The sequence below is a fragment of the Cynocephalus volans genome, chromosome 11 (genome assembly GCF_027409185.1).
Source record: "Cynocephalus volans isolate mCynVol1 chromosome 11, mCynVol1.pri, whole genome shotgun sequence".
Taxonomy (NCBI): domain Eukaryota; kingdom Metazoa; phylum Chordata; class Mammalia; order Dermoptera; family Cynocephalidae; genus Cynocephalus; species Cynocephalus volans.
The window spans coordinates 59,542,460-59,570,440 of record NC_084470.1 but is presented as its reverse complement, the minus strand read 5'-3'; the positions used below and the strand labels follow the sequence as shown (position 1 = coordinate 59,570,440).

At 38.2% G+C, this 27,981-nt stretch overlaps 2 protein-coding genes and 1 pseudogene across 2 annotated transcripts; 2 read left to right on the top strand and 1 right to left on the bottom strand.

The window, feature by feature from the left end:
• Nucleotides 1–52: 52 nt before the first annotated feature.
• IHO1 (interactor of HORMAD1 1) lies at nt 53–27,981 on the bottom strand. The gene is made up of 7 exons (XM_063115432.1): nt 27,926–27,981; nt 24,183–24,357; nt 22,085–22,248; nt 14,126–14,174; nt 13,844–13,931; nt 1,527–1,630; nt 53–1,183 (listed from the first exon to the last, which is right to left on the bottom strand). Exons 1-7 carry the CDS (start codon nt 27,979–27,981, stop codon nt 53–55), a joined length of 1,767 nt encoding a protein of 588 aa, XP_062971502.1.
• Nucleotides 6,954–8,365, top strand: LOC134391218 (solute carrier family 38 member 6-like). Its single transcript, XM_063115191.1, has one exon. It carries the CDS (start codon nt 6,969–6,971, stop codon nt 8,244–8,246), a length of 1,278 nt encoding a protein of 425 aa, XP_062971261.1. The 5' UTR covers nt 6,954–6,968; the 3' UTR covers nt 8,247–8,365.
• Nucleotides 19,471–20,165, top strand: LOC134390324 (protein FAM204A-like; annotated as a pseudogene).

Below are 27,981 nucleotides of genomic sequence, written 5' to 3'. Positions count from 1 at the left end.
TGTCTTTCTAGCTGAGACCAATAAATCATAAGTTTAAGTCACTGTGGGCCTGTCAGAAATCATCATCGCTGCTATCAAAACCCAGGTCATAGAGCAAATTCTTCCCTGGCTCCTTGCAGAGAGGGGGCTCTGAACTTCCAAGGTTGAGGTCACTGAACCAGCTCATCCGGTAGTCTCCTTGGGAACTGCTGGAAAGCAGCCTGTTGTCTTGAGAAGAGCACCCGCTGAGCTGGAAGAGGCTCCCTTGCATCACCCTTGCTGTCTTACTGGTCGTGACTGTTCCTCCCAGATCTGGGCAGACTGGCTTTTGGGGACTTCTAGAGCCCTGCACATGCAGGGGCTGAGCAAGTGGTTCCTGCTGCCCCAGGGGGTACTGAGGACTCTGGTATTTAGACTTGAAAGCACATGTCTTACTTGGGGTTTGTTCTCGCTTCCTGGCTAGGTGCCTCCATCTGTGGGCTTTCCTGGGCAGCTGCTGCTTTTTGCCTGCCTCTCCTCTCTCTATAGTCCTGCCTTTCTGTTCAGTTACCAACTGTTCACATGGGTCATGTGAATACATGCTTTTGGCTTGATATTTTTGGCAGGCATTCTTAGTGCTGGTTGCAAAGTTGTTTAAGTCCAGGCATATGAGCTGTGGGGTTCCCTGGGAAACCAGGTCCCTGTCACCAGGAACTTTGTGGTATGGGATGTTGGAGCGATGGTTCTTGGGACCTGTTTTAGTAACAGCCAAATTCTTAGAGTTAGCCTGCACTGCCTTGTCCTTTACACGCCCACTTCCTTTATGGGACCTGACCGCTGACAGGGCAGCCTCTTCTTGGAGAGCATCACTCTTTGCTCCCTCACCCCAGATGTCAAACTCTCCAGGCTGCAGAGAGCCTGTACTGGGATTCCATGCATCAGCAAGGGCCTGGGTCTGCCATATAACTGGTTCCTCAGAGGCGCATTTTTCCTGCCTGGTGAAGTTGAGGCTCTGGGCCAGGGGTGGTGAGGTTTGAGAAGCGCTGTCTTTGACATGCCCAGGTACCCGAGGCACCGAGATCAATCTCTTCAGCTCTGCTAGGACACTGGGCAAGTTCAGCTGGCCCAGCTGCTCACACAGCTGCTGGAAGTCCTTACTCTGCTGGGCAACTAAAACTTCAAGATGCTTCATGTTGGACTTCATTTCTATAAACTCTGCTTGTCTCTGGAGAGAGGAAGTGAAAAAGAGGAAAGTGATGAATAGTGCAAGTCAGAATGCAGAATAAAAAGTGAGAACAAACCAATGGATGGGCCAGCAGAACTAAGACTAACACTTTGCAAGGCACCTCACAGGGTAAGCACTGCTACACTCTGGACAGGGCCCCTGGGGTCCACATCATGCCAGGGAACCTTGGGGAAGGAAACTCAACTATACTCTGGCCCATTACTAAGGGGTTTATGTTGGTCTCTGGTCTTGGCTGAAAATTTACAACTTAAAAGGTGTCTCTCTGGGTTTTAGTGACAAAGCCAAATACATACTAAGAAAAGAGGTCAGAGTTTAAACTTACAGCTTCAAATCTCTTCTGCATCTCAAGAATGGCCTGCTCCGTGTTGCGTTTGTCCTGCACTGCCTCAAACACCAGGCCATTCTGGGCCTGCACAGTCTCTTGCACTAAATACAAAACAATGACAATTCACCTCATGAAGACTATGGTATGCCCCACCTGTCCAGACCACAGCGATGGAAAAGGGAAGAGCTAGACGCCTGCATGGACCACCTGAGCCTTCTCTGTTAGCGCCCAGGACTCTGTCCTCCCCAAACAGAGTAATTCCTCCTCAGTCTCTTCTTCCCTCCCTTCCTGAGAAAGTCCCACCCAGGGAAGACCCAACCTCAGCACCTGCTGGGGACTCTGAGAATCTGCTGTCCAGATGACAGCTCCTCCTTAGCTTTCCTTCTTGGCCCTGTCATCAGAGAGATCTTTGTAGAATGTAGATACCATCATGCCTTCTCTGAAACCTTCACTGAAACTTTCAATGGCTCCTTACTGGCCACTGGACAAAGCCCAAATACTTAATTTGGCTAACAAGGGGCTGGCTGGTTAGCTCAGTTGGTTAGAGCATGGTGCTGATGACTACAAGGTCCAGGATTTGATCCTTGTACCAGCCGGCCACCAAAACAAAAAAAGTTAACAAAATTGAAAAATAAATTGGCTAACTAGACCCAGGTTCACTTCCCCCTATCCACTTCTCTTCCTCCTTGGTCCTGGGCTCTGTTTTCTGAATAATCTCTCACTACTGGCCCTTGTACATGCTAGTCCCTCGGACTGGAGTACTTCTGCTTCTATCCCTGTCACCTCACCCCTGCCCCCAGCCACCACGTTAGTCCAACTAATTTCTATTCTTTCTTCTGCTCTCAGTAGTCACCTCCTTAGAAAACACCATTTCCCACTGGCTTGGGTGCTCCTTCTCACTCTGCTGGTGGCACTGAGTGTGTACTCTACTATCACTTATCACCCTTCACTTATTTATCCCCTATTTACACTTGGACCTTAATAGGCTTACTGACCTGGGTGCTATCCACATCAGGACCGATACTGATTTCCCTCTTTTGCATGGGGAGATTCTACACAAACACAAACACACACACACACACACACACACACACACTTAATAAGACATTGTGTTACAATTAACTATTGCCATCCTCTAGCAAGACTACAGGTCATGTGAAGATGCTTACATTTACTTGACAAATATTTAATGAGCATCTACTATGTGCCAGGCACTATGGATATAATAGTGATCAAGGCAGATAAAGCTCTCTTGAAATTACAACCTTATCAGGAAAAACAGGTAGTTAATGAGTAATAATACAAATAACTATTTATAGATATAATAAGTGCTCTAAAGAAAAAGCATACTGAGCTTGAAACCATGTAACAAGCAGACCTAGTCAATTTCAGGGATAAGGCTTCCCTAAGGAACTGATATTTAGCCCAATTATAATTAACTCATGAGGGAAAGAATATTACCAACAGAAGAGCATGCTCCAAAAAGAAGAACTATGAGATCAGCATGGCTGAAGCCTAGGGAGCAATGAGCCAGGATGCAGGCCACAGCTGGATAGAAGGTTATGCAGGCCAAGTCAATTTGTGGACTTGATTCTAAGGCTTGGTTCACTGACACAATTAAGCAGAGAGTTAGCATGATTACACTTTCTCTTTAAACAGAGCATTCTTGGCTGGCCGGTTAGTAAGTTGGTTAGAGTGTGGTGTTGGTAACACCAAGGTCCAGGGTTTGATCCCTGTTACCAGCCAGCTGTCGAAAAAAATTTTTTTTAAAAGCATCTTTCTGCAATTTGAATGATAAACTAAAGAATGTGAGAGCAGAACAGAGATCAGAAATGACCCGAATAAAAATGGGGATTTTATTTTATTTTTTTTATTTTTTATTTTTATTTTTTATTTATTTATTTATTTTTTTAAAAAAAGATGACCGGTAAGGGGATCTCAACCCTTGGCTTGGTGTTATCAGCACCACGCTCAGCCAGTGAGCAAACTGGCCATCCCTATATAGGATCCGAACCCGTGGCCTTGGTGTTATCAGCACCGCACTCTACCGAGTGAGCCACGGGCCGGCCCAAAAAATGGGGATTTTAAATGAGTGGGAAAGGGCCGGTCTGTGGCTCACTTGGGAGAGTGTGGTGCTGATAACACGAAGGCCACGGGTTCAGATCCCTAAACAGGGATGGCCAGCTCGCTCACTTGGGAGAGCGTGGTACTGACAACACCAAGTCAAGGGTTAAGATCCCCTTACCAGTCATCTTTAAAAAAATTTAAAAATAAAAAAAAATAATCAGTGGGAAAAAATGGATTATTCAGTCATGGCATCGTGACAAAATGGTTAGCTTTGATATGCATAGCAGGATTGTGGTAGAAATTCAGGTTAATTATCTGGTAAATGGCTAACTATTTTGTCCTGATGCCATGACTGAATAATCCATTTTTTCCCACTGATTTAAAATCCCCATTTTTATTTGGGTCATTTCTGATCTCTGTTCTGCTCTCACATTCTGTAGTTTATCATTCAAATTGTTTTAGTTCAGAAATGGTCAGAAGTTCTTTTACTTCTTATTCAGGCTCATTGCAAACTGCTAAGAAGAGGACAACAAATTGTAATGGCCATCTCGAAATGCTTTTTCTGGCTTTTACTGCTGTGGAGTGGAGCTCTGAGAGGGAAAGCACAGGGAAACTATTGTAAATTCACATACATCTTAAATGTATAAAAGTACAATTTACAAATAATCAGGAATATATTCTTTTTGTCTTCTCATAATTATCTAAAGGATGTTTCAAGATTCTTGACAAAATTTTTTCAGTTTAGATGGATAAAAAATAATTTGGAAACAATAGAGTGCTTTAACTCTTCACAATAAATGGAGAGAAAACCAGAGTACCAGGGGACTTCAAAAAGTTAATGGAAAAATTGAATTAAAAAATAAAAGTAAAATACATAAACTTAATTTCTCAACATAAGCTCCATTGAGTTCAGGACACTTTTGTAAGTGATGAGATCAGCCATTTAGTCCCTCCCTAAAAGAACTGAGGGTCCTGGGAATTTAGCCATGTCAATGCAGTCTTCTTCATATTAACTGAAGAAAAATGGGTGCCCTTTAAAGATTTTTTAAGACCAGGAAACAAAAAGAAGTCAGAAAGAGACAAATCAGGACTGTAAGGTGGATGCCTATTGATTTCCCCTTGAAACTCTCACAAAATTGCCGTTTGATGAGAGGAATGAGAAGCATTGCTGTGCTGGAGAAGGACTCTCTGGTGAAGCTTACCTGGGAGTTTTTCTGCTAAAGCTTTGGCTAACTTACAGATTTCTTAATTAACATAAATGCTAGCTAGATTAACAATTTTAGCACAAATAAATAAACCATAAAAGTACCAGAAGGAAACATGGGGGAAATTGTGTATAACCTTGTAATGGGGAATGCCTTTCTAAGCAAAACATAAAATCCAGTGCCAGGAAAAAAAAAAAAAAGACAGGTGAGTTTTGTGTCCTTGTTAAATTTATTCCTGGGTGTTTATAAGTGTATTGGTTTTATAAATGGAATATTTTTTCCATTATCTTCTATTAATTTCTGCTATCTTGCTGATTATCTTATGGCTTGTGGCACTTTTTTGGATGATTCTTAGAATATCAAGGAAAAAGAGGAGACTTGAAAAACAGGAGACTTGAAAAATCGTCATAAAGGTGGGGGTGGGGGAGGGTAGGAGGAACCCAGATAACATATTAAGGATTGAGAAACAGAATGGTATTACACATTTCAATAGCCAAACTAGAATTTGAAGACAATGTAGCAATGCCTTAGAAATTCTGAGGGCAAAATATTTCCAACCTAGAATTCTATATCCATGTGAAGATAAAGACATTTTCAAACATGCAAGATGTAACAAGTTACCTCCCATATATCCTTTCTCAAAATGCTACTGGAAGATGTGCATCACCAAAACAGAAGTGTAAACCAAGTTTTAGGAAACAAATGGATCCAATATTAGGAATGGGAAGAAAAAAAAAAAAGAATCCTTAGAAAGATGGTGAAGAGAAGCCATAAGACTAGGATAATGGCCCTGCCACAGACCTAATGAATAATTTTCTTGATCTGGAGCTGAAAGACTGAAAGTTCCAAGTAGGATGTCTCTAATGAGAAAATGAAATGAAAATAATTCCCAATGTGTTTGAACATATTAATTGGAGATTTACAGTTTTATCTGAAAGTTTATTGTCAGACGCTGTGCTAAGAACATGGAAAACAATTTTGAACAAAACACTCTACCTTGATGAATTTTCCAGTCTAGAAGAGGAAAAATATAATAAACAAAACAAGTAAACATGCACCTAAGTAAATACAAATTGTGATAAATGCTACAACAGGGATTATGGTAAAAATAAGAGGGTGGGGGCACCTACTGTAGATAAGGTCATTAGAGATGGAGACATTAAAGGTGAAACCAGAAGGATAAAAAGGAGCCAGCTCTCCAAAGATTAGGGGAAGGTTGTTCAGGTGGAGGAAAAGCAGGTGCAAAAGTTCTGTGGCAAGAAAAAGCTGTTGCGAGTAGGATTAGACAAGCCAGAGTGGTCTTGCAAAAGGCAGTAAGAAGTGGTAAATTTTATGTTATGTTTACTACAATTTTTAAAAAAGTGAGTCCAATGAGCTGGCCAGTTCACTCAGTTGGTTAGAATGTGGTGATAACACCAAGGTCCAGGGCTCAATCCCTGTACTGGCCAGACTCCAAAAGAAAAAAAGTGAGTCCAGGGCTGCCCCACCCCATCCTCCCTGGCCAGGATGGCAGAGGCATTGTGCAGCAACCCTGGGAACATGGCAAGGTGGTGTGGAGCTTTTGGGCCAAGACACTGGAGGCTGAGGACAGGCACTATTCAGATGCTGCACATGGGCATGCACCATGTTCTCAGTGAGTAAATTTACAAACATGAATGGATAACCACAGAAAATGGCATTTCATCAGTAGGAATCAGCAATTTTGCACAGAAAGCTATGAAAGATGCTGTTTACTGAAGCTGGAACAAAATTGGAACAGAGAAGATGAATTTAGTGCTTTGAAAAGTGTAAAAGCTGCTAGTGAACTCTATTCTCCGTTATATCAAAAGGAACCAAAATTAATGAAGTTCTTGCAGAAAATCCAGGACTTGTCAACAAATCTTGTTATTAAGATAGTTGGCTGATCAAGGTAACACTGAGTAACCCTTCAGAAATAGATGAACTAATGAGTGAAGAAGCAGATAGGAACTAAGTAGAATCTATTGAGGAATGAAAACAGAACCCCTAAATAAACTAGTATGAAACAACTTAATCCAGAATAGTTATCTTAAATTAGTGGTGGATAGAAACCTAAAATAGTAGCTCCGCCTCTGGCGCGACTAACGACAGGATCGCAGGACAGGGGCAGTGGCTCGCAGATGGACCTGGTCGTCAGCCAAAGAGCAGCATGGAGGCGTCCTGGGGGAGCATCAACGCTGAGCGGGGCTGGTACCTCTCCGCCCAACAGCCCGAAGAGGCGGAGACGGAAGAGTTGAGCCCGTTGCTAAGCAACGAAATTCACAGACAGAGATCTCCAGGTGTTTCATTTGGTTTCTCAGTGTTCAATGTGATGAATGCCATCATGGGAAGTGGCATCCTTGGCTTGGCTTATGTTATGGCTAATACTGGCATCCTTGGATTTAGTTTCTTGCTGCTGATAGTTGCTCTTCTGGCTTCTTACTCAGTCCATCTCCTGCTTAGTATGTGTATTCATACAGCTATGTCGTCTTATCTTTTAATTATTAAAACAGAGCTCCCTGCCACTATTTCAGAATTTTTGACTGGAGATTACAGTGGGTCTTGGTATCTTGATGGACAGACGCTACTAATAATCATTTGTGTTGGCATTGTGTTCCCTCTTGCACTTCTTCCAAAAATTGGCTTTCTTGGCTACACAAGTAGTTTATCATTTTTCTTTATGGTGTTCTTTGCTCTTGTGATAATAATTAAAAAATGGTCCATCCCTTGTCCTCTGACATTAAATTACATACAGAAATACTTCCAGATTTCAAATGCTACAGATGATTGTAAACCAAAGGTCTTTCATTTCTCCAAAGAGAGTGCTTATGCTATACCAACCATGGCTTTTTCATTTCTCTGCCATACGTCAATATTGCCCATATACTGTGAACTTCAAAGCCCTTCAAAGAAAAGAATGCAAAATGTCACCAATACAGCAATTGCTTTAAGTTTTCTCATTTATTTTATATCTGCACTCTTTGGGTACCTCACTTTTTATGACAAAGTGGAGACAGAATTACTCAAAGGTTATAGTAAATACTTGCCACATGATGTTGTTGTTATGACTGTGAAGTTATGCATACTATTTGCTGTGCTTTTGACAGTCCCTCTAATCCACTTCCCTGCCAGAAAAGCTTTAATGATGATGTTTTTCTCCAATTTTCCATTCTCCTGGATTCACCATTCTTTGATCACCCTAACACTCAATGTTATCATTGTTTTACTTGCAATATATGTTCCTGATATTAGAAATGTATTTGGTGTAGTTGGTGCCAGTACATCAACGTGTTTGATTTTTGTATTCCCAGGACTATTTTATCTTAAACTTAGCACAGAGGATTTACTCTCATGCAGAAAGCTTGGGGCTTTTGTGTTGCTCATCTTTGGAATTTTTGTTGGGAATTTTAGTTTAGCAGTCATCATTTTTGACTGGATTAATAAATGAAATATTTTCCTACTTCTTATGAAGAATAATTTACCTCTGTATGAAAGAAGGAATAATTCTGGGAGGCACCTTGGATGAAAATAACATTTTTGTAAAAATCATTATCAGGAAAGCAGAATGAAATTGCAGTAGGAGTGTATAGCAGTTTTAATCAAAGAAACCCAAAATCCTCTTACATACATTGGGTCAATAATTTGTTTGTTTGGGTGTTTTTGGTTTTTGATTAATAGACTTTATTTTTTAGGTAGTTTTATGTTTACAGAAATCTTGAACAGAAAGTGCAGAGAGTACTATTTACCCCCTCATCCCCAACAACGCAGTTTCCCCTGTTAATAACATCCTGCATTGGTGTGGTACATTTGTTACACTCGATGAGCCAACATTAATACATTATTATTAACTAAAGTTCATAGTTTACCTTAGAGTTCATTCTTGACTACCACTGATTTTTTTACTGTCTCTATATTTGCCTTTTCCAGAATGTCATGTGGTTGGGATCATGTGTATCCTTTTCAGACTGGCTTCTTTCATCTAGCAACATGCAATAAGTTTTTGTCATGTATTTGTGTCTTGGTAGCTCCTGTCCTTTTAGCACTGAATAATATTCCATCGTATGGATGTTCCAGTTTGTTAATCCATTCACCTGTTGAAAGACCTTTTGGGACTTCCAAGTTTTAGCAATTGCAAATAAAACTGCTGTAAATATTCATGTGCAGATTTTTATGTGGATATAAGTTTTCAGCTTATTTGGGGAAATAGCAAGAAGCACAACTGCTGCATTGTATGAGAAGAGTATATTTAGTTTTTTAAGAAACTGCCAAACTGCCTTCCAAAGTGGCTGTACCATTTTGCATTCCCACCACCAATGAATCAGAGTTCCTGTTGTCCCAAATGCTTGTCAGCATTTGGTGTTCTCAGTATTTTAGATTTTCACCATTCTAATAGGTATGTTTGCAGTTCCCTCTTGGCATGTGATGTTCAGCATCTTTTCATATGCTTACTTTCCATCTGTGTATTTTCTTTGGTGATGTATCTGTTCAACTCCTTTGTCCATCTCAAAATTGGGTTGTCTCATTGTTGAGTTTTAAGCATTCTTTGTATGTTTTAATTGCCTGTCCTTTATGGGATATGTGTTTTGCACAGATTTTCTCCCAGTCTGTGGCTTGCCTTTCATTCCCGTAACAGTGTCTTTCACAGAACAGAAGTTGTTAAGTGTATTTAAAAATGTTCTTAAATATATTGGGTCAATCTTTTGTTTATTAGTTTTTAAAGGAATCAATGTATTAAATTTATATACAAGGTTGAAAAAAAAAAAAAAAAAAAGAAACCTAAAATAGCAACTCTGGCAATATCAGTGGAAAAAGAAACTATTTGCAACTCTGCTCCTGGAAGAAAATACCCCTTAACTTCCTGACAATTACAGATAAACACAATATGCATATTTTTCACAATACTTTATGATTTTTAAGCTAGGCTCTAGGTTCTAGTTATAATAATCAGAACTCATTAAATTGTCTGTAGTAAAAACTACTGCTGTTATAAAAACATTTATAAAAATGTAATTCAGGGGCCAGCCCGTGGCTCACTTGGGAGAGTGCGGTGCTGATAACACCAAGGCCACGGGTTCGGATCCTATATAGGGATGGCCGGCTGGCTCACTGGCTGAGTGTAGTGCTGACAACACCAAGCCAAGGGTTAAAATCCCCTTACCGGTCATCTTTAAAAAAAAAAAAAAAGTAATTCAAAGATAACATTGTTTTTTTTTTTTTTTTTTTTTTAAACGGTTATTTTTATTTTTATTTATTTATTTATTTTTTCCGTGACCGGCGCTCAGCCAGGGAGTGCACCGGTCATCCTTATATAGGATCCGAACCCGCGGCGGCGGGAGCGTCACCGCGCTGCTAGCGCAGCACGCTACCGAGTGCGCCACGGGCTCAGCCCCAAAGATAACATTGTTATCTTAAACTTTATATAATATTGTAACTTGTTTACATCTATCTCTAGACTTGGGCCAAATATTTAATGATCTTTCTGTTGATATAAAGTAGAGGAAAGTTTTTGTTAGTTATGCAGTATCAGATGAGGAACAACACTATTTTAATTTTTGTAATATATTGTATTTGCTGGTGCTATGTTAATATAGTGAAGCAACAGCTTTGCAGCAAAATAAGAAATAATTTATAATAAAACATTCAACTTCTTCATTTAAAAAAAGTTTTTAAAAAAGTTAAGATCTTTTTGGAAAGCAAATTTTCTCCTACGTCTCAACACAAGTACAAGTTAAATTCCATGTGTTAATTAATCAGAAAGAGGCTGTTTACTTATGTACTGGATTCTTGCTCCTAAACTCAATTAGTCAAATATTTTTCAGACATCCATGTAGATATTTGTAGTAGAGAGCAAATGTAATTATTCTTCCCTAGAAAAGTTCCTAAATAGCAATGTTTCTTAGCAACAGAAGACATTCCCAACTCTCACAAAAGCAGAGGATAAGAAAGGAGAGCGAAGTGTTCGATTCTGGATTAAGTGCTCAAAAAGCATCTGTCTGTGGTCCCACATGCTCTGTCCTTGTCCCCAGGGAAACATATGTTTGGGTTTTCTCCTTTACAGGAGGAGCTTTTTTAAATCAAACTCACTACTTCCGAAGTCTATCAATTTTTTTCTTTTAAAAATTTTTAGTTATAAAAATAACTCAACACCATAACAGTATAAAAAGGCGCACAATGAAAAATGATTGACTCTCTCCCATGCAGACCTTGTTCCCAACTTCTGGATTAACAATATTAGCAGTTTCTGGAATTTTACATTAATACATTTGTATATCCGTATATACATTATAGATCCTGTGTGTGTGTGTTCTCTAGAAGAGGACTCATTTCATTTCTGCTTTGACTATAAACGTTAGATATTTTTAGCATTTGTGTAATAATGCCACTTAAAATCCATTTTCAGCCTGGCCGGTTAGCTCAGTTGGTTAGAGCACATTGTTATAACACCAAGGTCAAGGGTTTAGACCACTATACCAGCCAGCTGCCAACAAACAAACAAACAAATAAATAAATAAAAATGGTCACTTGAAACCCTAAAAAAAAAAATCTACTTTCATATTCTGAACAATATCATCTGTTTTCCTGTTAAGATGATTTTTTAAAAATTCATTTCTATTTTAGCAATTTGACAAGGGATCAATTGAGATAAGATCAGATTATGTTGTAACTTAGAAAGGAATGCTTTTCTACTGATGGCCAGTGATTTTCCTTTTACTCTGTAGTTTTGTTCTCCCTGCTGTCTTGATGAGAACCTGAGGAAAGATCTGGGAGCCTCCTCAGCCTGCACCTTTTTTTAGAGAAATCTTCTCAATTTTCACTGGCTAGTCACAGTCCCCACAAGATGAGTCCTGGAGCAAACTATGTGCACATGAACAGCACCTTACTGTTTTAATTTAACAATGAACAGATAATTCCATTCCAACATGTTCATGTAAATTGATCTCATTCTTCTTAACATTATGTGTTTCGCTTTTCCCATTTTAAAATTATAAAAATGTTGCCCATGTTTTCTTCTAGTTCTTTTTATGAGTTAATCACCACACTTAATATACTGTTTCATATAAAATGTATTTTGATGTATAGAGTTATCTATTTTCTAAAGGAGACATTTTTGATTTTGATAGTGGTTGCTCCTTTTTATTTTCCAAATGATCATATTTTCCAATAGAACTAATACCTATCAGGTGAAAGTTATGGCTCTCTACTTAGTTGGGCCACCTAAACCCAACGTAAAGTAGGATATAGGTGGTGTTGGTAATTCATTTTATTACTCTGGTCCATGGGGTCCTCAGCTGATGAACAGGAGGAGTTGGATTAGATGGTTACAGTTACTCTCTGGTTGGGCAGGCAGACTGTAACTGGGAAAAGATTTCACTACTTCACTCTGTAAAACCACCAATTACATAATAACACAAGACAGCACTTCCACACAGTATCTTTACTTTTCCTTTCCCTGTTGAAAACAGGCTAAAATCCTGCAGAATGCTCTGAGTGGAGCTCAGTGCTCTATGCTAGATGGACTGGGCCTAGTCATATGATAGAAGATTTATCTGGTTCCTCTCTAAATGTCTAATTTCCTGCTCCCAATCTTTACCTACCAAGAAAGGGAATGATTCTGGTCAGGCTACCTATTTCCATTTCCAAGAATGACCTGGCCTTTTTCTTTTTTTTGGTGACTGGCATAGGGATTGAATCCTGGTCCTTGGTGTTATTAGCACCACGCACTAACCAACTGAGCTAACTGGACAGCCCTAGCCTTTTAATTAATGTAATGCCACTGTGTTTGTTACTGTTTGTCTTTTCAGTGTGGATTCCTCTTCTGAGTCTTACTCTCTGAAAATTAAGGAACCATCAGGGGCAAAAGATCAGAATCCCTGTGCCTACTATAAGCCAGATTCAGTTCTAATCCTCTCTCTGCCTTGATCTTATGTTGGGGCCTTGGAAACTTCTATTCCCTTTTCTGGAACTTAAATGCCACACTTTTGCTGCAATTCTTCTTTTTGTACTTCACCCAGGGTTTTTTTTGTTTGTTTGTTTCCCAGCTGGACAGTACATTCATTCACCCAGTTTTAAATGCAGAAAAGAACCAGAGTGCTTTCCTTGGGCACTTACACATGATTTATTCCATATAAAGGAAGCATCCCTGATTTGCTTCAGCTTTCTACTTTGCTACTTCTTGTGGGGTAACAGTCCTAGGTTCCAGAACCAGTTTCCGAACAGATTTACAGTTGCCCTGTGTGTGGGCTACCCAGTTTGGAAGCCAATGGACAGATGGGGATTAATTTCTAAGCCACACAAAGGCACTGATTTTTGTAAATCATGAGCAATCCATCCCATGGCATCTGAATAAGTTGACTTCAACTTGTTTAAAATAAAAAATAAGCACACAGACACATGCAAACAAGTGCAGGTGTACATTCATCAGCTTACTATTTTGCTGAGAAACTGGTCATTTTGTAGAGGTATCTGCCTTAGAAGAACTGTGTATTGGCTCTCTCTTATTTATGAGGGTCAGGGCTGTGGTTTCATTTAAATGTAAATCAGTAATTGGTGGAGCAGGGGGGTTTACAAACCACAAACTGTAACTGAAATTGAGAATGATGCTGTGATTCACTACAAAACAGCTCGTACTGAAACCAAGGCAGCAAGAAGAACAGCAGGTGACAAGTATATCTAACTCCTAAGGAGGCAGTGTCTCTATAGACAGCACAGCCAGCAATTCATTTGGGACTCAGGGATGCTGCTGATTCACTTCAGGCAGTGAGATGAGAAATCGGGCAGAGCTACCTGCCCTGAGGCAGCAGGATTACTGGGTGGAGGACTAGTGCTTCACAAAAAGCACTGTGGGACCAGTGCATTGTCATATAGAGGTGAGTCTCACTACCCAGTATAGCATGCTCCACATCTCCTCAGGGCTAACCTTATACACCCACTCTCTCATCTGAAACACTGCATGGAACCTCACCACTGGAAACCTGGCTAAGGTCAAAAAGTTCACATTCACTGCTCGCCAGTGCCCTCTGCTGATAACCTCAAACAGACACTCACATGTCTTGGCCACAGTCTCCAAAGAATCCAAAATAGATTGGCTTATTGAACTGAGATGTTCCTCAGACTTTTCCACAGATGTCTGCAACTAAGAAACCCAAAATTAAGAAAGAATTCACAGACTGTTGCCTTAATTTACTAACTTGGAGGACTGTCATTTAATGACAAAAAAGGATAGTTAAAATATTGCTATCCCACATGCAGTAAAGCCATTACAACATAATTATCAAACTTCTTAAAATGCACTATGTTCTAACTCCTTGAAATGTAGCTTATACTTACCCTTTGAATGCTTTCTCTGATATGGGAAACAAAGTTGTAAAGAGTCTCACTAGAAGAAAAAAAGAAAACAAATCTGTGCAATATTGAAATAGTATGTAACAGAACTGATTCCATGAACATGGCAGGTCTCCACCTCGGGTGGCATCAAAAACACTGGTTGATCAGAGCTGGAGACTAAACCTTAGTACCCTGCTGAAAAAAAAGAACAGACTTTTTGAGAACATTTCTAGGGCAAACCACTTTTTTCTTTCTCGAATCCACTTTATATGAATCTTAAACGAGGTTAAATTTTAGCAACTCAAGTTTTCTACCAGAGTAGAAAAGACCACCTTTCATTTTCACAGCAACACTGGCTTCATAAGGTAGTAGCTTCTTTCTGGTAGTCCAAAATTCCTGGACATATCTTAGTCTTATCACTACTTTGACTGTAAAAATGAGGTTAGTATAGAGGCAATTCTGGGGAAAATATTAATTTCTAATAAAAAAAATAAAACTTTCACAATTATTCCTCAAATAATTATTCCGCTCTTAAAAAGACTCAGACATGGATTGTCATTAATAAAATTTTATAGATTTTCGTTTCTTTAATCTACAAAATACAAATGCAGAAATCAATATTTGAAATGCAATAAGACAATTCTTCATACCAAGTCTTTTGGATGCTTCACCATACCACTTTAAAAGGAGAATTTTCCACAAACCTGCCAGCTGCCAAGAAAAAAAAGAAGGTACTTAAAAGGAGAATTTTCAGGAATACTACAAACCATATGTCTTATATGAAAGAGACTGGGATATTACTTGAAAATAATAAAAATATTAAAAATGAAAAGTTTAACAAATTAAGGATGTTAAGAACAAAATATTATTACATTATAAAAGCAGAGAACAAGACAGAGTACCTAAAATTGTAAACAGCAGAAATTTAAATATTAGGTATAACAGTTAAAAGATAGTTAAGCAAATATGATAGAAAATAGAAAAAAGAAAGAAAATAGATAAAAGGCAATAATAATAAATAATAATAATAATAATAATAATAACAACAACAACAATAATAATAATAGGATCAACCCAAGAGATCCAACATATCTCCCAAACTGGAGATCCGGAGAGAGAGAGAAGAATGAAAATAGAGAGATTTTCGAAGATGTAAGAAAAATTTCACTTGGGTCTGGCCCCACTTGGAGTGAGTCTGCCAAAGTGCTCCAGTCCATCCACTTTGGGGAGAAATCCGTCGTGGAGCCCGGCCCATGCACTACTTCAGAGCTTTACAGAAGGTGACATGGGCTGTTGCTTCCTGAAAATGTCCCCCTCACTGATGCCTTTTTCAAAGATGTGGAAGCTGCGACATTAGGGAGGTTAATTATTGGTTCACCCAGAATATTCTGAGAGCAGAGGACAACCGCAAAACCCAGGCAGGCAAGCAACGGAGCCAGCCAGCCGCAGGGGGTCCTCGGATGGGGCATGGGCCTCAAGCCCCGCCCCACTGCCCTCACAACATCTTAGAACGTACTTATTAGCCACTTGTGTTTCTCTGGGGTGTGTGACTTATTTGCTCATGTCCTTCACCAAATTTCTACTTAGATTTTTCTAATTCATTTTTAAGAGTTCTTTTTGCATTAAGGATGTTAATCTTTGAGTGTTAAATTTATTCCTTATCAATTGACTTTAAATTCAATTTGTGATATTTTCCTTAGTTTCTATGTTGAAAATTTTCTATCTAAACATTAAATAAAAAATAAAATAAAACATCTGACACAAGCGATTATTGGTTGAGCTTTAGAGAGATGATATTGCTGTTGTATCTATTTCTCTTCAGCTGTAGGCTGCATCTGATAAACATCACAGAATTGGACCTGATCCATTAGGTATATATTTTGGGGCCAAACATTTAAAGAAATGATCTCAAAGAGGAGTCTACAGTCTTGACTCTTAATAAAGAATTTCCCTTGATTAAAAAAAAACAAAAAACAAACAAAAACCCCAGAACCTAAGGACACAAATTTATAGATTGAAAAGAACTATCCAATGTCCAGGCATTATGACATGCCACATCAAAGCATGTTACAGTAAAATTTCAAAACTCTATGGATAAGTAGAAGATCCTAAAAACTTCCAGAAAGAAAGCAAAAGACATACATAGGATCAGGAATCAGTATGTCATCAGACTTCTTAAAAGCAACATGGTAAGTGATAAGACAATGGAATGCTGTCTTAGACATTTCAAGGAAAAATAATTTCTAATCTAGAATTCTATATCCAGCCAAATTTGCAGTCAAGTGTGAGGGAAAAATAAGTAATTTCAGATATGCAAGTTCTCAAAAAAAATTGTTTAGGTGCTGATGGAGTTTGGATGTGTTGTCCCCTCCAAAACTCAAGTGGAATTTTGATCCCCAATGTGGCAATGTTGGAAAGTGATTGAGTCATGGGGTGGATCCCTCCTGAATGGAGTAATGCTCTCCCTGGGGGAGGGGGGATAAATGAGTGAATTCTTGCTGTATTAGTTCCCACAAGAGCTTGTCGTTTAAAAGACCCTGGCACCTTCTCTCTCTCTCTTGCTTCCTCTTGCCATGTGATCTGCTTGTACCTGCCGGCTGCCTGCCACTTTTCCACCATGAGTAGAAACAGCCTGAGGCCCATGCCAGATGCAACTGTCCCAGAATCGTAAACCAAATAAACCTTCTCTTCTTTATAAATCACCCAGTCTCAGGTATTTCTGTTATAGCAACACAAAACAGACCAAAACAGGTGCCATGCACCTGTTCTCAGGAAATTTCTGGAGTTTATGTTCCACCAAATCCAAGCAGTAAACCAAGGAAGAAGAGGACACAAGATTGAAGTAACAAAGTATCCAACACAGGAGAGAAGAGGCAGGAATACCCAGGATGATGGTGAAGAGAGGATTCAGGATGGCAGCTGTGCTACAGACCTAGAGAATATCAAGTTCAGATTGGAATTAGGAGGGATGCCTCTGAGAAGAAAATAAGAGCTCCAGGGGACATGTAGCGGTGTCCAGTACTACACTGGCTATGGTACAGGGGAAGGTTTAGTGTACTGTGGATGGGGGTGGGAGGATGGAAAAAGTGCAACAGAATCTGCATTAGACTAATTCTGAGATTTGGTATGGGGAATTGTCTATGGCAAGTAGCCCTTGGCAATTGTAGGAGCCTGGCAAAAACTTCAGCGGCCTAATTTTCTTCCTTGGAAATCAGAATTCTGATTCCTGCCCCCACCCCCACCCCACCACCAGCTACATTTCCACCCAGACAGATGATATTCCTATACTCCTTTGCAACTAGGTATGTCCATGTGAGTAAATTTTAGCCAGTATGAAATATAAGCAGACTTATCATGCAACTTCCAAGAACAGTCCTAAAGGGAAGGGAAGATACACTTCTTCCTCCTTTTATCCATCAGCTGTCTGGAACTCTGATGTAACAGTTGGAGCTCCAACAGCCATTAAGCATCATGAGGGCAGGGTCCACATTTTTAGGGACCATGAAGCCACCATTCCAGCCCTGGACCACAACTTCAGGATGATTTCTGTATTAAAGAGAAATAACCATCTATCTTTTTCAAGCCTCTATTATTATAAGTATGAGTGAGTATACATTATATGCAGTTGAACATAATCCTAACTAATAAAATGAGCCACACAAAATTTTTAAATATTTTAACTTTTTTATTCTAATAAAAAAGTAACATATGAAATTACTGTGTGTGTGTGTTTGTATTCTACTAGTTTTAACACATATTTAGGATTCATATAACCATCACACCACAATTGGGACACAGGACAATTCTGTTACTCCAAAATAATCTTTCATGCTGTGCCTTTGTGGTGAATCCTAGCCCACACTCCTCATCCTTGGTAACCACTGATCTATGCTCCATCCCTACAGTTTTGCCTTTATCAGAATGTCATACAAGTGGAATCATAGTTTGTTCATCCATTCATATACAGAAGGACATTTGGGTTGTGCCCAGTGTTTGGTGATTATGAACAAAGCTGCTATAGACATTAGTATATAAACTTTTCTGTAAATATAAGTTTTCATTTATCTAGGGTAAATACTTATGAGTAGAATTGCTGAAACATACAGTAAGTTATGTTTGATTTTATAAGAAACTTTCAAAACTTTCTAGAATGGTTGTATCATTTCATATTACCCCCAGCAATAGTTCCAGTCGCTCTATATCTTTGCCCAGTACTTGGTATTGTCAATTTTTGTTTGTTTTGTTTTAACTTTAGTAATTCTAATAGATATTCAGTAACATATCATTGTGATTTTAGTTTGCATTTCCATAATGGCTAATGATGTTGAGCATCTATTCATGTACTTTTTTGCCATCCATATATTTTCTTTGATGAAGTGTCTACTTAAATCTTTTCCCATTTTTTATTGAGTTGCTTGTTTTCTTATTGTTAAGTCTTGAGAGTTTTTTATATATTCTCTCTACAAGTCCTTTTTTGAAAATGTAGTTTACAAGAACTTTCTGTGAGTCTGTTTCTTATCTTCATTCTCTTAACAGTGTTTTAGCAGAGCAAAAGTTTTAAATTTTGATCAAAAAAATCCCAGGAAACTCAAAGTCAAATCATTCACACTTCAAATTCTGGTTTCCTTCCCCAATCTATGTGCTACCAGGAAATATTGAGAGGAACTTTAAAGCAGTGTTTCAAAAAAAGGTTTTTCTAGGCTGCAAGAAACTTCATTCAAACAAAATACACCCCCAAACCTAGAGAACAAAACAATTAAGACTGCTCTCTCTGAAGCAGTAAACAGGTGGGGGCACTGCTCATCTGCAGTCCCCTCCCATATTCCTGAAGGGCCTCTGAGAAACTGAGGGTTCTAGAGTCTGGATTCCTAGGGGAAAAGTCTGTCAGTGTCTGGGAAATGTTTATCAATCAACAGAATCAAAAACTTCAAATAGAGCATTTTGCTTTTCTCACTAAAAGAAGATAGGTATACAGTATAAGAGATACCTAATCTAGGAGTTCTTCAAGAAATTTCATCTCTTTCAACATGAGCATCCTTGTGGTGACTAGCAATAGATTTTCACAGTCACAGAAATAATAAAATGAAATATCCCTACTTGGGTGTTATAATTTCTGTGAAACCTAAATACGTAGCCTTAATAATAACTTACTACCAAGTTAAGAACAAATTAATTTCTCTGTGACTTCAACTTCATTATTTACAAAATAATATAGCAGTTCTGATATATTATACATGTTTGTTAAAAATATATACATATCAAACACAAATAAGTATATGTATGAGAAGGCACAATGTTGACAGGGTGTTAAGATGGCTACTGGGGGCCACTTCCTGACCGAAGAGAAGATGTGGAGTGGGCTGCTACCTCCTCATCTAAATGAAAGTGATGTTGAGTCAGATTCTGAAGATGAAGCCACATTAGAGAACTCTGTACTTAATTAACATGAAGATAAACAGGAGGGACTTGAAAAATAGAAATCTCAGATTTCCCAGCAGATGGACCAAAAACTAAAACAGAGGCAAATGTAAATGCATATGAAGAGTGTCCTTCTGGAATTCCCTTAAGTATTTGGAATAAATTTCAAGAACTGCATAAAAAACACTCTGAACAGAAAACCTCAACCTCAAGATTCAGGGGGAAGAAAAGAAAACACTCCAGAAAAGGTAAATTGAAGAATGAAAAAGAATCTCATAGTGAACATTCCTCAAGTGAAACGCAGTGGAAGAAGCTTACTCAATATTTTGGAGTCAATGATAGATTTGAACCCCCTGTTAAAAAGAAAAAGATTGAGAAGTCAGGCCATGAAAAGAAGCCAGATCAGGCTGTGGAGGAGTGGAATACTGAGAAGGCAGAGGAGTTTAGAACCAGCTAGTTACTCAAGAGCTTGGTGTAAAAATTGCCAAAGTAGTTGCCTGCCATAGCTTTGTAATAGCCAAAAAGGAAGCTGAAAATTCATAGGCTGCTCAAAAAAAGAAGAAACTAACATAGGGGTTTGAAGCAAAGAAGAGATGGGACAAAAAGCAACATGGGATATATGTAACTTGTCAGAGCTCTTCAAGACATGTAGACTTAAGTGCTCAATTTACTGAAAAGTTTTTTTTTTTTTTTTTTTTGCTTATGTTAAATATGTCAGGAAATTGACAGAAGTAGAAAAAAATAAGCATAAAATTTGGGAGTTGATTATCAACTCTTCTCAATCTTTTTCTAAGGAGTTCATCTTATCGAAGTGGATGAAATGAAGCATTCTGTTATTTGTGTAAGAATTCTAAGCTTATGTGCAGAAAAAAAAAAGATAGGTTTTATTTATTTATTTATATAGACCTACAGTATAAAATCAATTTTGCTTTTTCATCCATTTGGAGTAGCATAGCCAGTGAGCTCCTTTACTTTCTTATCTGTACTTGGTGTAACTGTACTTATGCTTACTGGAATTGTGTTTTTAAAACTGGCATTGGAGGGCCAGCCCATGGCTCACTTGGGAGAGTGTGGTTCTGGTAACACCAAGGCCATGGATTTGGATCCTATATAGGGATGAACAGTTAGCTCACTTGGGAGAGCATGGTGCTGACAACACCAAGTCAAGGGTTAAGATACCCTTACTGGTCATCTTTTGAAAAAAATAAAATAAAATAGGCATTGGTTTATAATGGATTAGTCATAAGTGCAAAAAAACTCATTTGATACTGTCTTCACAAATGACTTTAATTGCCTTAATGTTTTAAAAGTAATTATTGATTCTTTATTGGAGGCAGTAGAATTGATATTTCAGAGTCACCTAATAAAAGCAGATGATTAATTTTTGTGTGCTTCCACATAAACTATTACAATAAAAAAAGAGACAGAATGTAGTATTTGAAGAGTATGATTTAAATTCAGCTCTGTCTAGAAATGTCTTCCTAAATATCTCTCTTGGCCATGTCATTCTTTAAATTATGGGATGGTTCTTAGGAGATAAAATGGTGTAACTGTAGTAAACAAACAGTTATAACCCAAGGTAATATAATTTTCAGCCTTCAAAAAAACAAACAAAAGAAGAATATGTACAAAATTTGGGGTATATCTTTAAAAATAATAACATTTCAAAGTGAGAAAATCAACCTGAACTATGACATAAGAATTCATGCATTATTTTCTTGACCCTAAAATAAGTAATGTTATCTAACTTCCTAATCTTGATTATCTGAAAAGAAAACAAATTAGAGAACAGAATTTTAGGCAGAATAGACACAACATTACTTGAATATTGCATCCTCTAAGAAATCCTCTAGTTTTTACTTTTCAGAGAGGCCAAAATTGTGGCAGCCATATTCATATCTACCACAAGTCACACTGACAAGAAAGTAAATAAAGATTAATTATTAGAGGAACTACAAAGGCAAGAGTGCTATGCAATGGTTGATTCATGTGTCAACTGGGCTAAGAGATGCCCTGATAGCTGGTAAAACATTATTTCTGGGTGTGTTTGTGAAAGTATCACCATAAGAGATTAATAATTGAATTGGTAGACTAAGTACAGAAGACTGCCTTCACTGATACAGGCAGGCATCATCCAATCTGTTGAGGGCCCAAATAGAACAAAAAGGAAGGGTGAATTCATTCTCTGTTCAGTCTCCTGCCCTTGGACATCAGATCTCCTGGTTCTCAGGCCTTTGGACTCAGACTAAACACCACCACTGTCTTTTCTGGTTCTCCAGCTTGCCGATGGCAAATTGTGTGACCGCTCAGCCTCCATAATCTCATGAGACAATTTTCATTATCTATCTATCTATCTATCTATCTATCTATCTATCTATCTATCTATCTATCTATCTATCTATCTAAATCCTATTGGTTCTGTTTCTCTGGAGAACCCTAATACATGCTATTACACTGAAATTGAGTTATTTGATTATTGACACTCTGTTTTCTGCTTCCCTCAGAGAAGATAACCTGTTTCATTTACTTAAAAGATTTGCATACCTGTCACATTTGTCTTTTGTCCTTTTCTTTTCCTCCTCAAACTGTTCCAAGAGGTCTTTTGATTTTCCAACTGGCAAAGGAAGAGGAAATAAGCCTCCATTCTTTGTATCTCCTCTATACAGCTGGGATTTTGTCTGGTACTTTGTGAAAATACTAGGTTCACTCTGTTAAATGAAAAAAAGAAATCAATATAACGTTTCACACATAAAAATATTTATAGTGTTCAGTATTTTCTCTACAATGCAGTGTTACATTTAAATATAAACCATATTGCTAAAAAAAGCACAGCAAGTAGTATTTCCTTTTTATTTTTGTGTACATCAGAAAATTATACTTAAAATAAAACAACTTTTTATTAATATAGTTTCTACCTTACCAGCCCAGAGATATTTAAAATGTCAGCTAAAATAGCATAAAGTCAATTTCATAAATTTAAAGGCAACAACAGAGAATTATCTATGCTATCTCTGACTCTCTCTCTGAGATGATGTGTTAAAGTTTTCATATTAATAAGTTTAACTTGAATTGCTGCTGCTCAGCTGCTGGTAAATTAAAGACATGTTAATAAATTTGTCATGGACTGGACAGTAGACATGCTGGCACATGGTGAGCCATCTCCTACATTCTTAGGCATAATTAATTCTAAAACATTCAGAGAGTACATTTACTCCTTCATATCACTAGATACCAATTTTTGTACTGACATACTTAGAGCATACTCTACTAAAAGCACTGATCTAATCTTATCCAGTAAGTCCTTAGACATACAGCTAAGACTGTATATAAAATCAAATCTAGTTCTAGACCAAAAAAAAAAAAAAAAAATCAAAATATTTCTGACATATGAGAGAAGACAGGTTGGTCTCAAAAAATCAAGGATCAAGGGACTCTCTTCCTCATTCTGGCTCTTATTCATTAACTTGGGCCTCAGAATCTTCATCTGCTTCTTCTTCAAGGAGTAGTATAGTTATCTAAAACTGTGGAAAGTACATGAAATTTCTTAGAAAAAATGTCCATCTAAAATAAAATGTATGTTACTTTATTCCTATTTTATGAAATTCTTTTTGGCTTTTTTTTCTTCTTTCTTTCTTTTTTGGCTGAGGGTAACTTTCATAAGGAATGGACTAACTCTTACTTCTTGGAGCTAAAAGTCAAAGAGGAAGGGCATCATATTTCCCAGTTGCTGGGGGAAGAGAAAAACAGCTTCCAAGGGGAAGACTGCTCACTGGAGGAAAGCAACAGCAATTCTACCCCTGTGGCCTCTGAGCAGTTGGCAGCTTCCTCCTTTGGCGATGGCTGAGGGGAGGGTACTGTGCTCATTAGATCCTCCCTCTTGTTACTTCTGGGACCTCCAGCTTTCTGGGAAGAATACACAATGTTCAGATTTTCCCACATGCACAGGTTAGGCTCAAAATCTGCACCATCTTTATCAGCCTTAGGGTTTTTTTTTACAGGAGTAGTTTTGGTGGATCAACCATTTGTAGTCAATATCTGGCAAGGTTAACAGCTCAGCTAAGGGCAGGTGTGCTGTGGTAAAGGCCAGAAAGGACTCATTCCTCATATCCCAGTCCAGCAAGCCCAGGACCTGGCCATGGAGGTCAAGATTTTGGAGTTTGAGGTCCACCATTAGGGAGAGGAGTGATAGTGTCTAAAAGTTCTTTTTTCTTATGAAATTTTCACAAACAATAGTATAACTAGTCTTAGGAGATGTCATGCAATATTTGCCCCTCCCTGAGTGGCCAAGGGACTGACACTATTCTATGTCACTTTGGTAATAGAAGAAACTGCAAATATAAGTATTTTTTCCATTTCAGGGGCTGGCCAGTTAGCTCAGTTGGTTAGAGTTGTGTTAATAACACTAAGTTCAAGGATTCAGATCCATACCAGCTGGCTGCCAAAAAAAAAAAAAAATTTTTTTTTTTCCCATTTCAGACTACCACGTCAAATGAGTCACCAATCAAGCACAAATCCATTTAGGAGAGTAATCCTTACAGAGGTACAATTCTAAATTACATTCCAACGGAATAAGTCTTATTTATAGCATTTCTCCATAAGGACTGTGAAATGTGTGCAGAGAAATTCTGGAAATCATACTCACATCCAGAGAAGTCTGTTGTGACTGTTTTGAATGCCTCAAGTGGGCACCAAAGTCCAAGGGTGCTGACAGTGTCTCTGAATTTTCTGGACAGAACTGAGATCCAAAGAGGAACTGGGAATCACTGAGACTGGAATAATCAGTCTGATTATTATTCCAGTTAGATGACGTAGTGGTCCTGAAATTAAGCAAGGAAAGCATATCAAGTGGACAAATATCCTAAACAAATGTAATAATTCACAACTGTTCATTTTAGAATATTCAGGGAGAGTGCTAGCTTGTTCTGATGTCCAAGTACCCAGCACACTGCCAGTATTACCTACAAAGAGACACAAAGAAATTTTGAATGCCACACATTTTGATTATAACAATCAAATGGAAACAATCAGATGGAAACTCAAACATAAAAAAAAACTGACACCATTGAACATTATATTTTTAAAAGATGAATCTGTTCTTCAGTAAGGGAACAGATAAACAAAAGTGTATACATTAACTGATGCAATCAGAAGCAATAAGCTATCACATGGATAAGTCTCAAAAACATAATTTTGAGTGCAAAAAAAAGTAAAAATCAAACGATCTCTACTACATATCATTTATGTAAATTTTTAAACTTATATCATATACACCAAACAAGTATGTAACTGAGTGTATAGAAGGTGAACTGGAAGGACACACATTAACTCTTCTAGACTGTACGAGAGTGTATACCTACAGGAAAGGAAGGGAGCAGAACTGGAAGGAGAGAAGGAGCCATAATAAAACAGACACAAGATAGGCCTGGTTACAGACTGAATGTTTGTGTGTCCCCCCCACCCCCCGAATTCATATGTTGAAGTCCTAACCCCTAATGTGATGGATTTGGAGATGTGCCCTTTGAGAGGTAATTAGGGTTAGATGAGGTCATGAGAGTGGCACCCTCATGATAGGATTAGTACCTGTAGTGGATTGAATTATGTCCCCCCAAAACTCACTGAAGCATAATTGTGTCCCCCAAGCTTTATACATTAGAAATTCAGCCCCCACTGTGATTGTTAAGAGGGTGGGGAATCCTATTATGGTAACTGAAAGGTGGAGCCTTGAAGAGGTGATTGGATTGTAGGACCATGCTGTAGTGAATAGATTAAAAACTGGTGGTCAGGGGCTTGGTTCTGAGGGCATTAAAAGAAGAGGAGAGTCTGTCGTCTCTTTCTCTGCTCTCTCTGCTCCCACCATCTTGCAATGTAAGATCCCTGGGTCGCTCACCATCACCAGATGGACTTTGGACTTCCCAGCCTCAGAAACTGTAAGCAATAAATTTCATTTTCTTTATAAATTAACCAGCTCCAAGTATTTTATTATAAGCAACAAAAATGGACTAATATAGTGCCCTTATAAGAAGAGGCACAGAGAGTTCACACATCCCCCCTGCCCTTTAATGTGAAGACACAGCAAGAAGGGGCTGGCTGTCTGCAGGCCAAGAAGAGAGACCTCACAAGAAGCCAACTATGCTGACACCCTGATCCCGGACTTCCAGCCTCCAGAACTGTGTGAGAATAAATTTCTCACACCCAGTCCAGTCTAAGGTATTTTGTTATGGTAGATTGAGCAGACTAATACAGGTCTCAGCCAGAATGAAGAATATGATCAACTCAGATCTGTGTATAGCAGGATCCATTAAAAAATGTTTTTGAAACAAGGTGTATCTTGTCTTTTCTTGCTTTAAATACTTCCAGCTGTGAACTTCCAACTTCCCATGAATATCTGTGCTAGTCTTTAAGCCTCACATATAAAGGAGATAGTAATATTAATAATGATACAATCACACTTGAACACAGCACACTGAATCTACTACAGAAACAACACATAAATAGGCAGACAACTAAAACATACAGTCTTCAAGTTTTTATTTGAAAGACATCTCAATAACAATTTGTGTTACTTAATGCTGAGAAAACATGTTTTTCATTAAAACACATACACACAAATCATTCCTTTTCTAAATGTTAAATTTAAAGCAATGTACATATTCTAAGCCAAAGGAACCTTCATATTATTAATTTAAACTGTTTCTATATATTTGTTTTCTATGTATATTTGTTTTTAATAAAAAGAGACTCTTAATAGTTCAGCATAGGGAAGGGCAATTATATTTACTCATAGAACCATTTCCTGAAATTAGCTAAGGTAATGGGCTGCCCATATATATATGGTAATATGGGTTGCATAATCATTGCTCAAAATAGCTCTTTGTGACTCCCCTTTTGGGCCAAAGAGAATATTTAGCTGGGCTGGAAGAAAAATAATAATAAAAAAAGCTTTGTGAGCCTACTGAAATCACGTAGGATTTATATTTTAAAGATATAATCTGGAATCAAACAAAGACAGATTTTCTCTATTCTGTATCAACTGCAAGCACTTTTTTTCTTTTTGAGAAATAAATAGAACAGTGCTCTAGGTTTTTGATCAATTAATAAGTCTCTTCAAGAAGGTGTTCAGGAGGAAAGAAACTATCCAGTGATAAAAGCATACCAAAAGCAATCAGAAATCCCTTAAGGCCCGGCTTGTGGCTCACTTGGAAGAGTGTGGTGCTGATAACACCAAGGCTATGGGTTTGGATCCCTATATAGGGATGGCCAGTTAGCTCACTTGGGAGAGCGTGGTGCTGGCAACACCAAGTCAAGGTTTAAGATCTCTTTACCGGTCATCTTTTAAAAAGAAAAAAAATATATATATATAGAGAGAGAAATCTCTTAAATATGCACTACCTTCTGGGGCAGACCCACCAAGTTGATACGGCAGGTTTATTGCAGGCTGGTAGACACCAATATAAGTATCTTGGTAGAGTAGTAAAGGGGACAATATCTCAATGAGCCTTGTCAACAGCTGGAGTGGCTCTTATCTCCACAGTACCTACAACTTATACTACACAATTGAACAAATACCTGAACATTATCTTGATTTTGCTCCTTACTATTTCAGTAGCACTCACCCCAAATGAGGTAAGTTTCCAGATGTTGAACCATACCTGACTTTCACAGGCCCAGACTGTAGGCCCAGTGCTGGATGCAGCGTCATCGCTCAGTTAATACACAGAGCTGGACTGACATTGTTTTTATAATCAGAGAATAAGCAGAAGGACAAAAAAACAAGCACCAGAAGGTACAGCAGTGACAGAGGAAGGGAAGAAAAGGAGAAGAAGCTATATGGGATATCTTTATTACTGTAATCTAATAGGAAGATGTATTAGTTTGTTTCTAGTGCTTATAACAAAATACCTAAAACCGGGTGATTTATAAAGAAAATGAAATTTATTGCTTACAGTTTCTAAGGCTGAGAAGTCCAAAGTCCAAGGAACACATCTCGTGGTGGCAACAGTGACCCAGGGGTCTCACACTGCAAGATGGTGGAAGCAGAGAGAGCAGAGGGAGCAGAGAGAGAGAAAGACTCTCCTCTCTCTTCTAAAACCCTCAGAACCACACCCCTGATCACCATTTTTAATCTATTCACTACTGCACGGTCCTACAATCCAATCACTTCTTCAAGGCTCCACCTTTCAATTATCATAATAGGATTTCCCACTCTCTTAACAATCACAGTGAGGGCTAAGTTTCTAATATGTAAAACTTGGGGGACACAATTCAAGCTTCAGTGAGTTTTGGAGGGATATTATTCAATCCACTACAGAAGGGGACCCTCTTTCTATGAAATAATGAAACCATAAGATCCTCTTACGTATCAGAGAATATAACCAGAAAACTTACCCAGAGCCTGAAGGAATACTGAGCATCTCTTTGATATTCCAGACATTAAAATTCAT

Bases quoted from the DNA above. Each gene is read 5' to 3' on its own strand.
- IHO1 (XM_063115432.1), bottom strand. From the start codon at position 27,981: ATGAATTTTAATGTCTGGAATATCAAAGAGATGCTCAGTATTCCTTCA. The intron at 24,358-27,925 runs GTAAGTTTTCTG...GCTTAATTTCAG, and splicing joins AGTATTCCTTCAGGCTCTGG to GACCACTACGTCATCTAACT. The intron at 14,175-22,084 runs GTATGCAAATCT...TTTTTCTTCTAG, and splicing joins ACAAAAGACAAATGTGACAG to TGAGACTCTTTACAACTTTG.
- LOC134391218 (XM_063115191.1), top strand. From the start codon at position 6,969: ATGGAGGCGTCCTGGGGGAGCATCAACGCTGAGCGGGGCTGGTACCTC.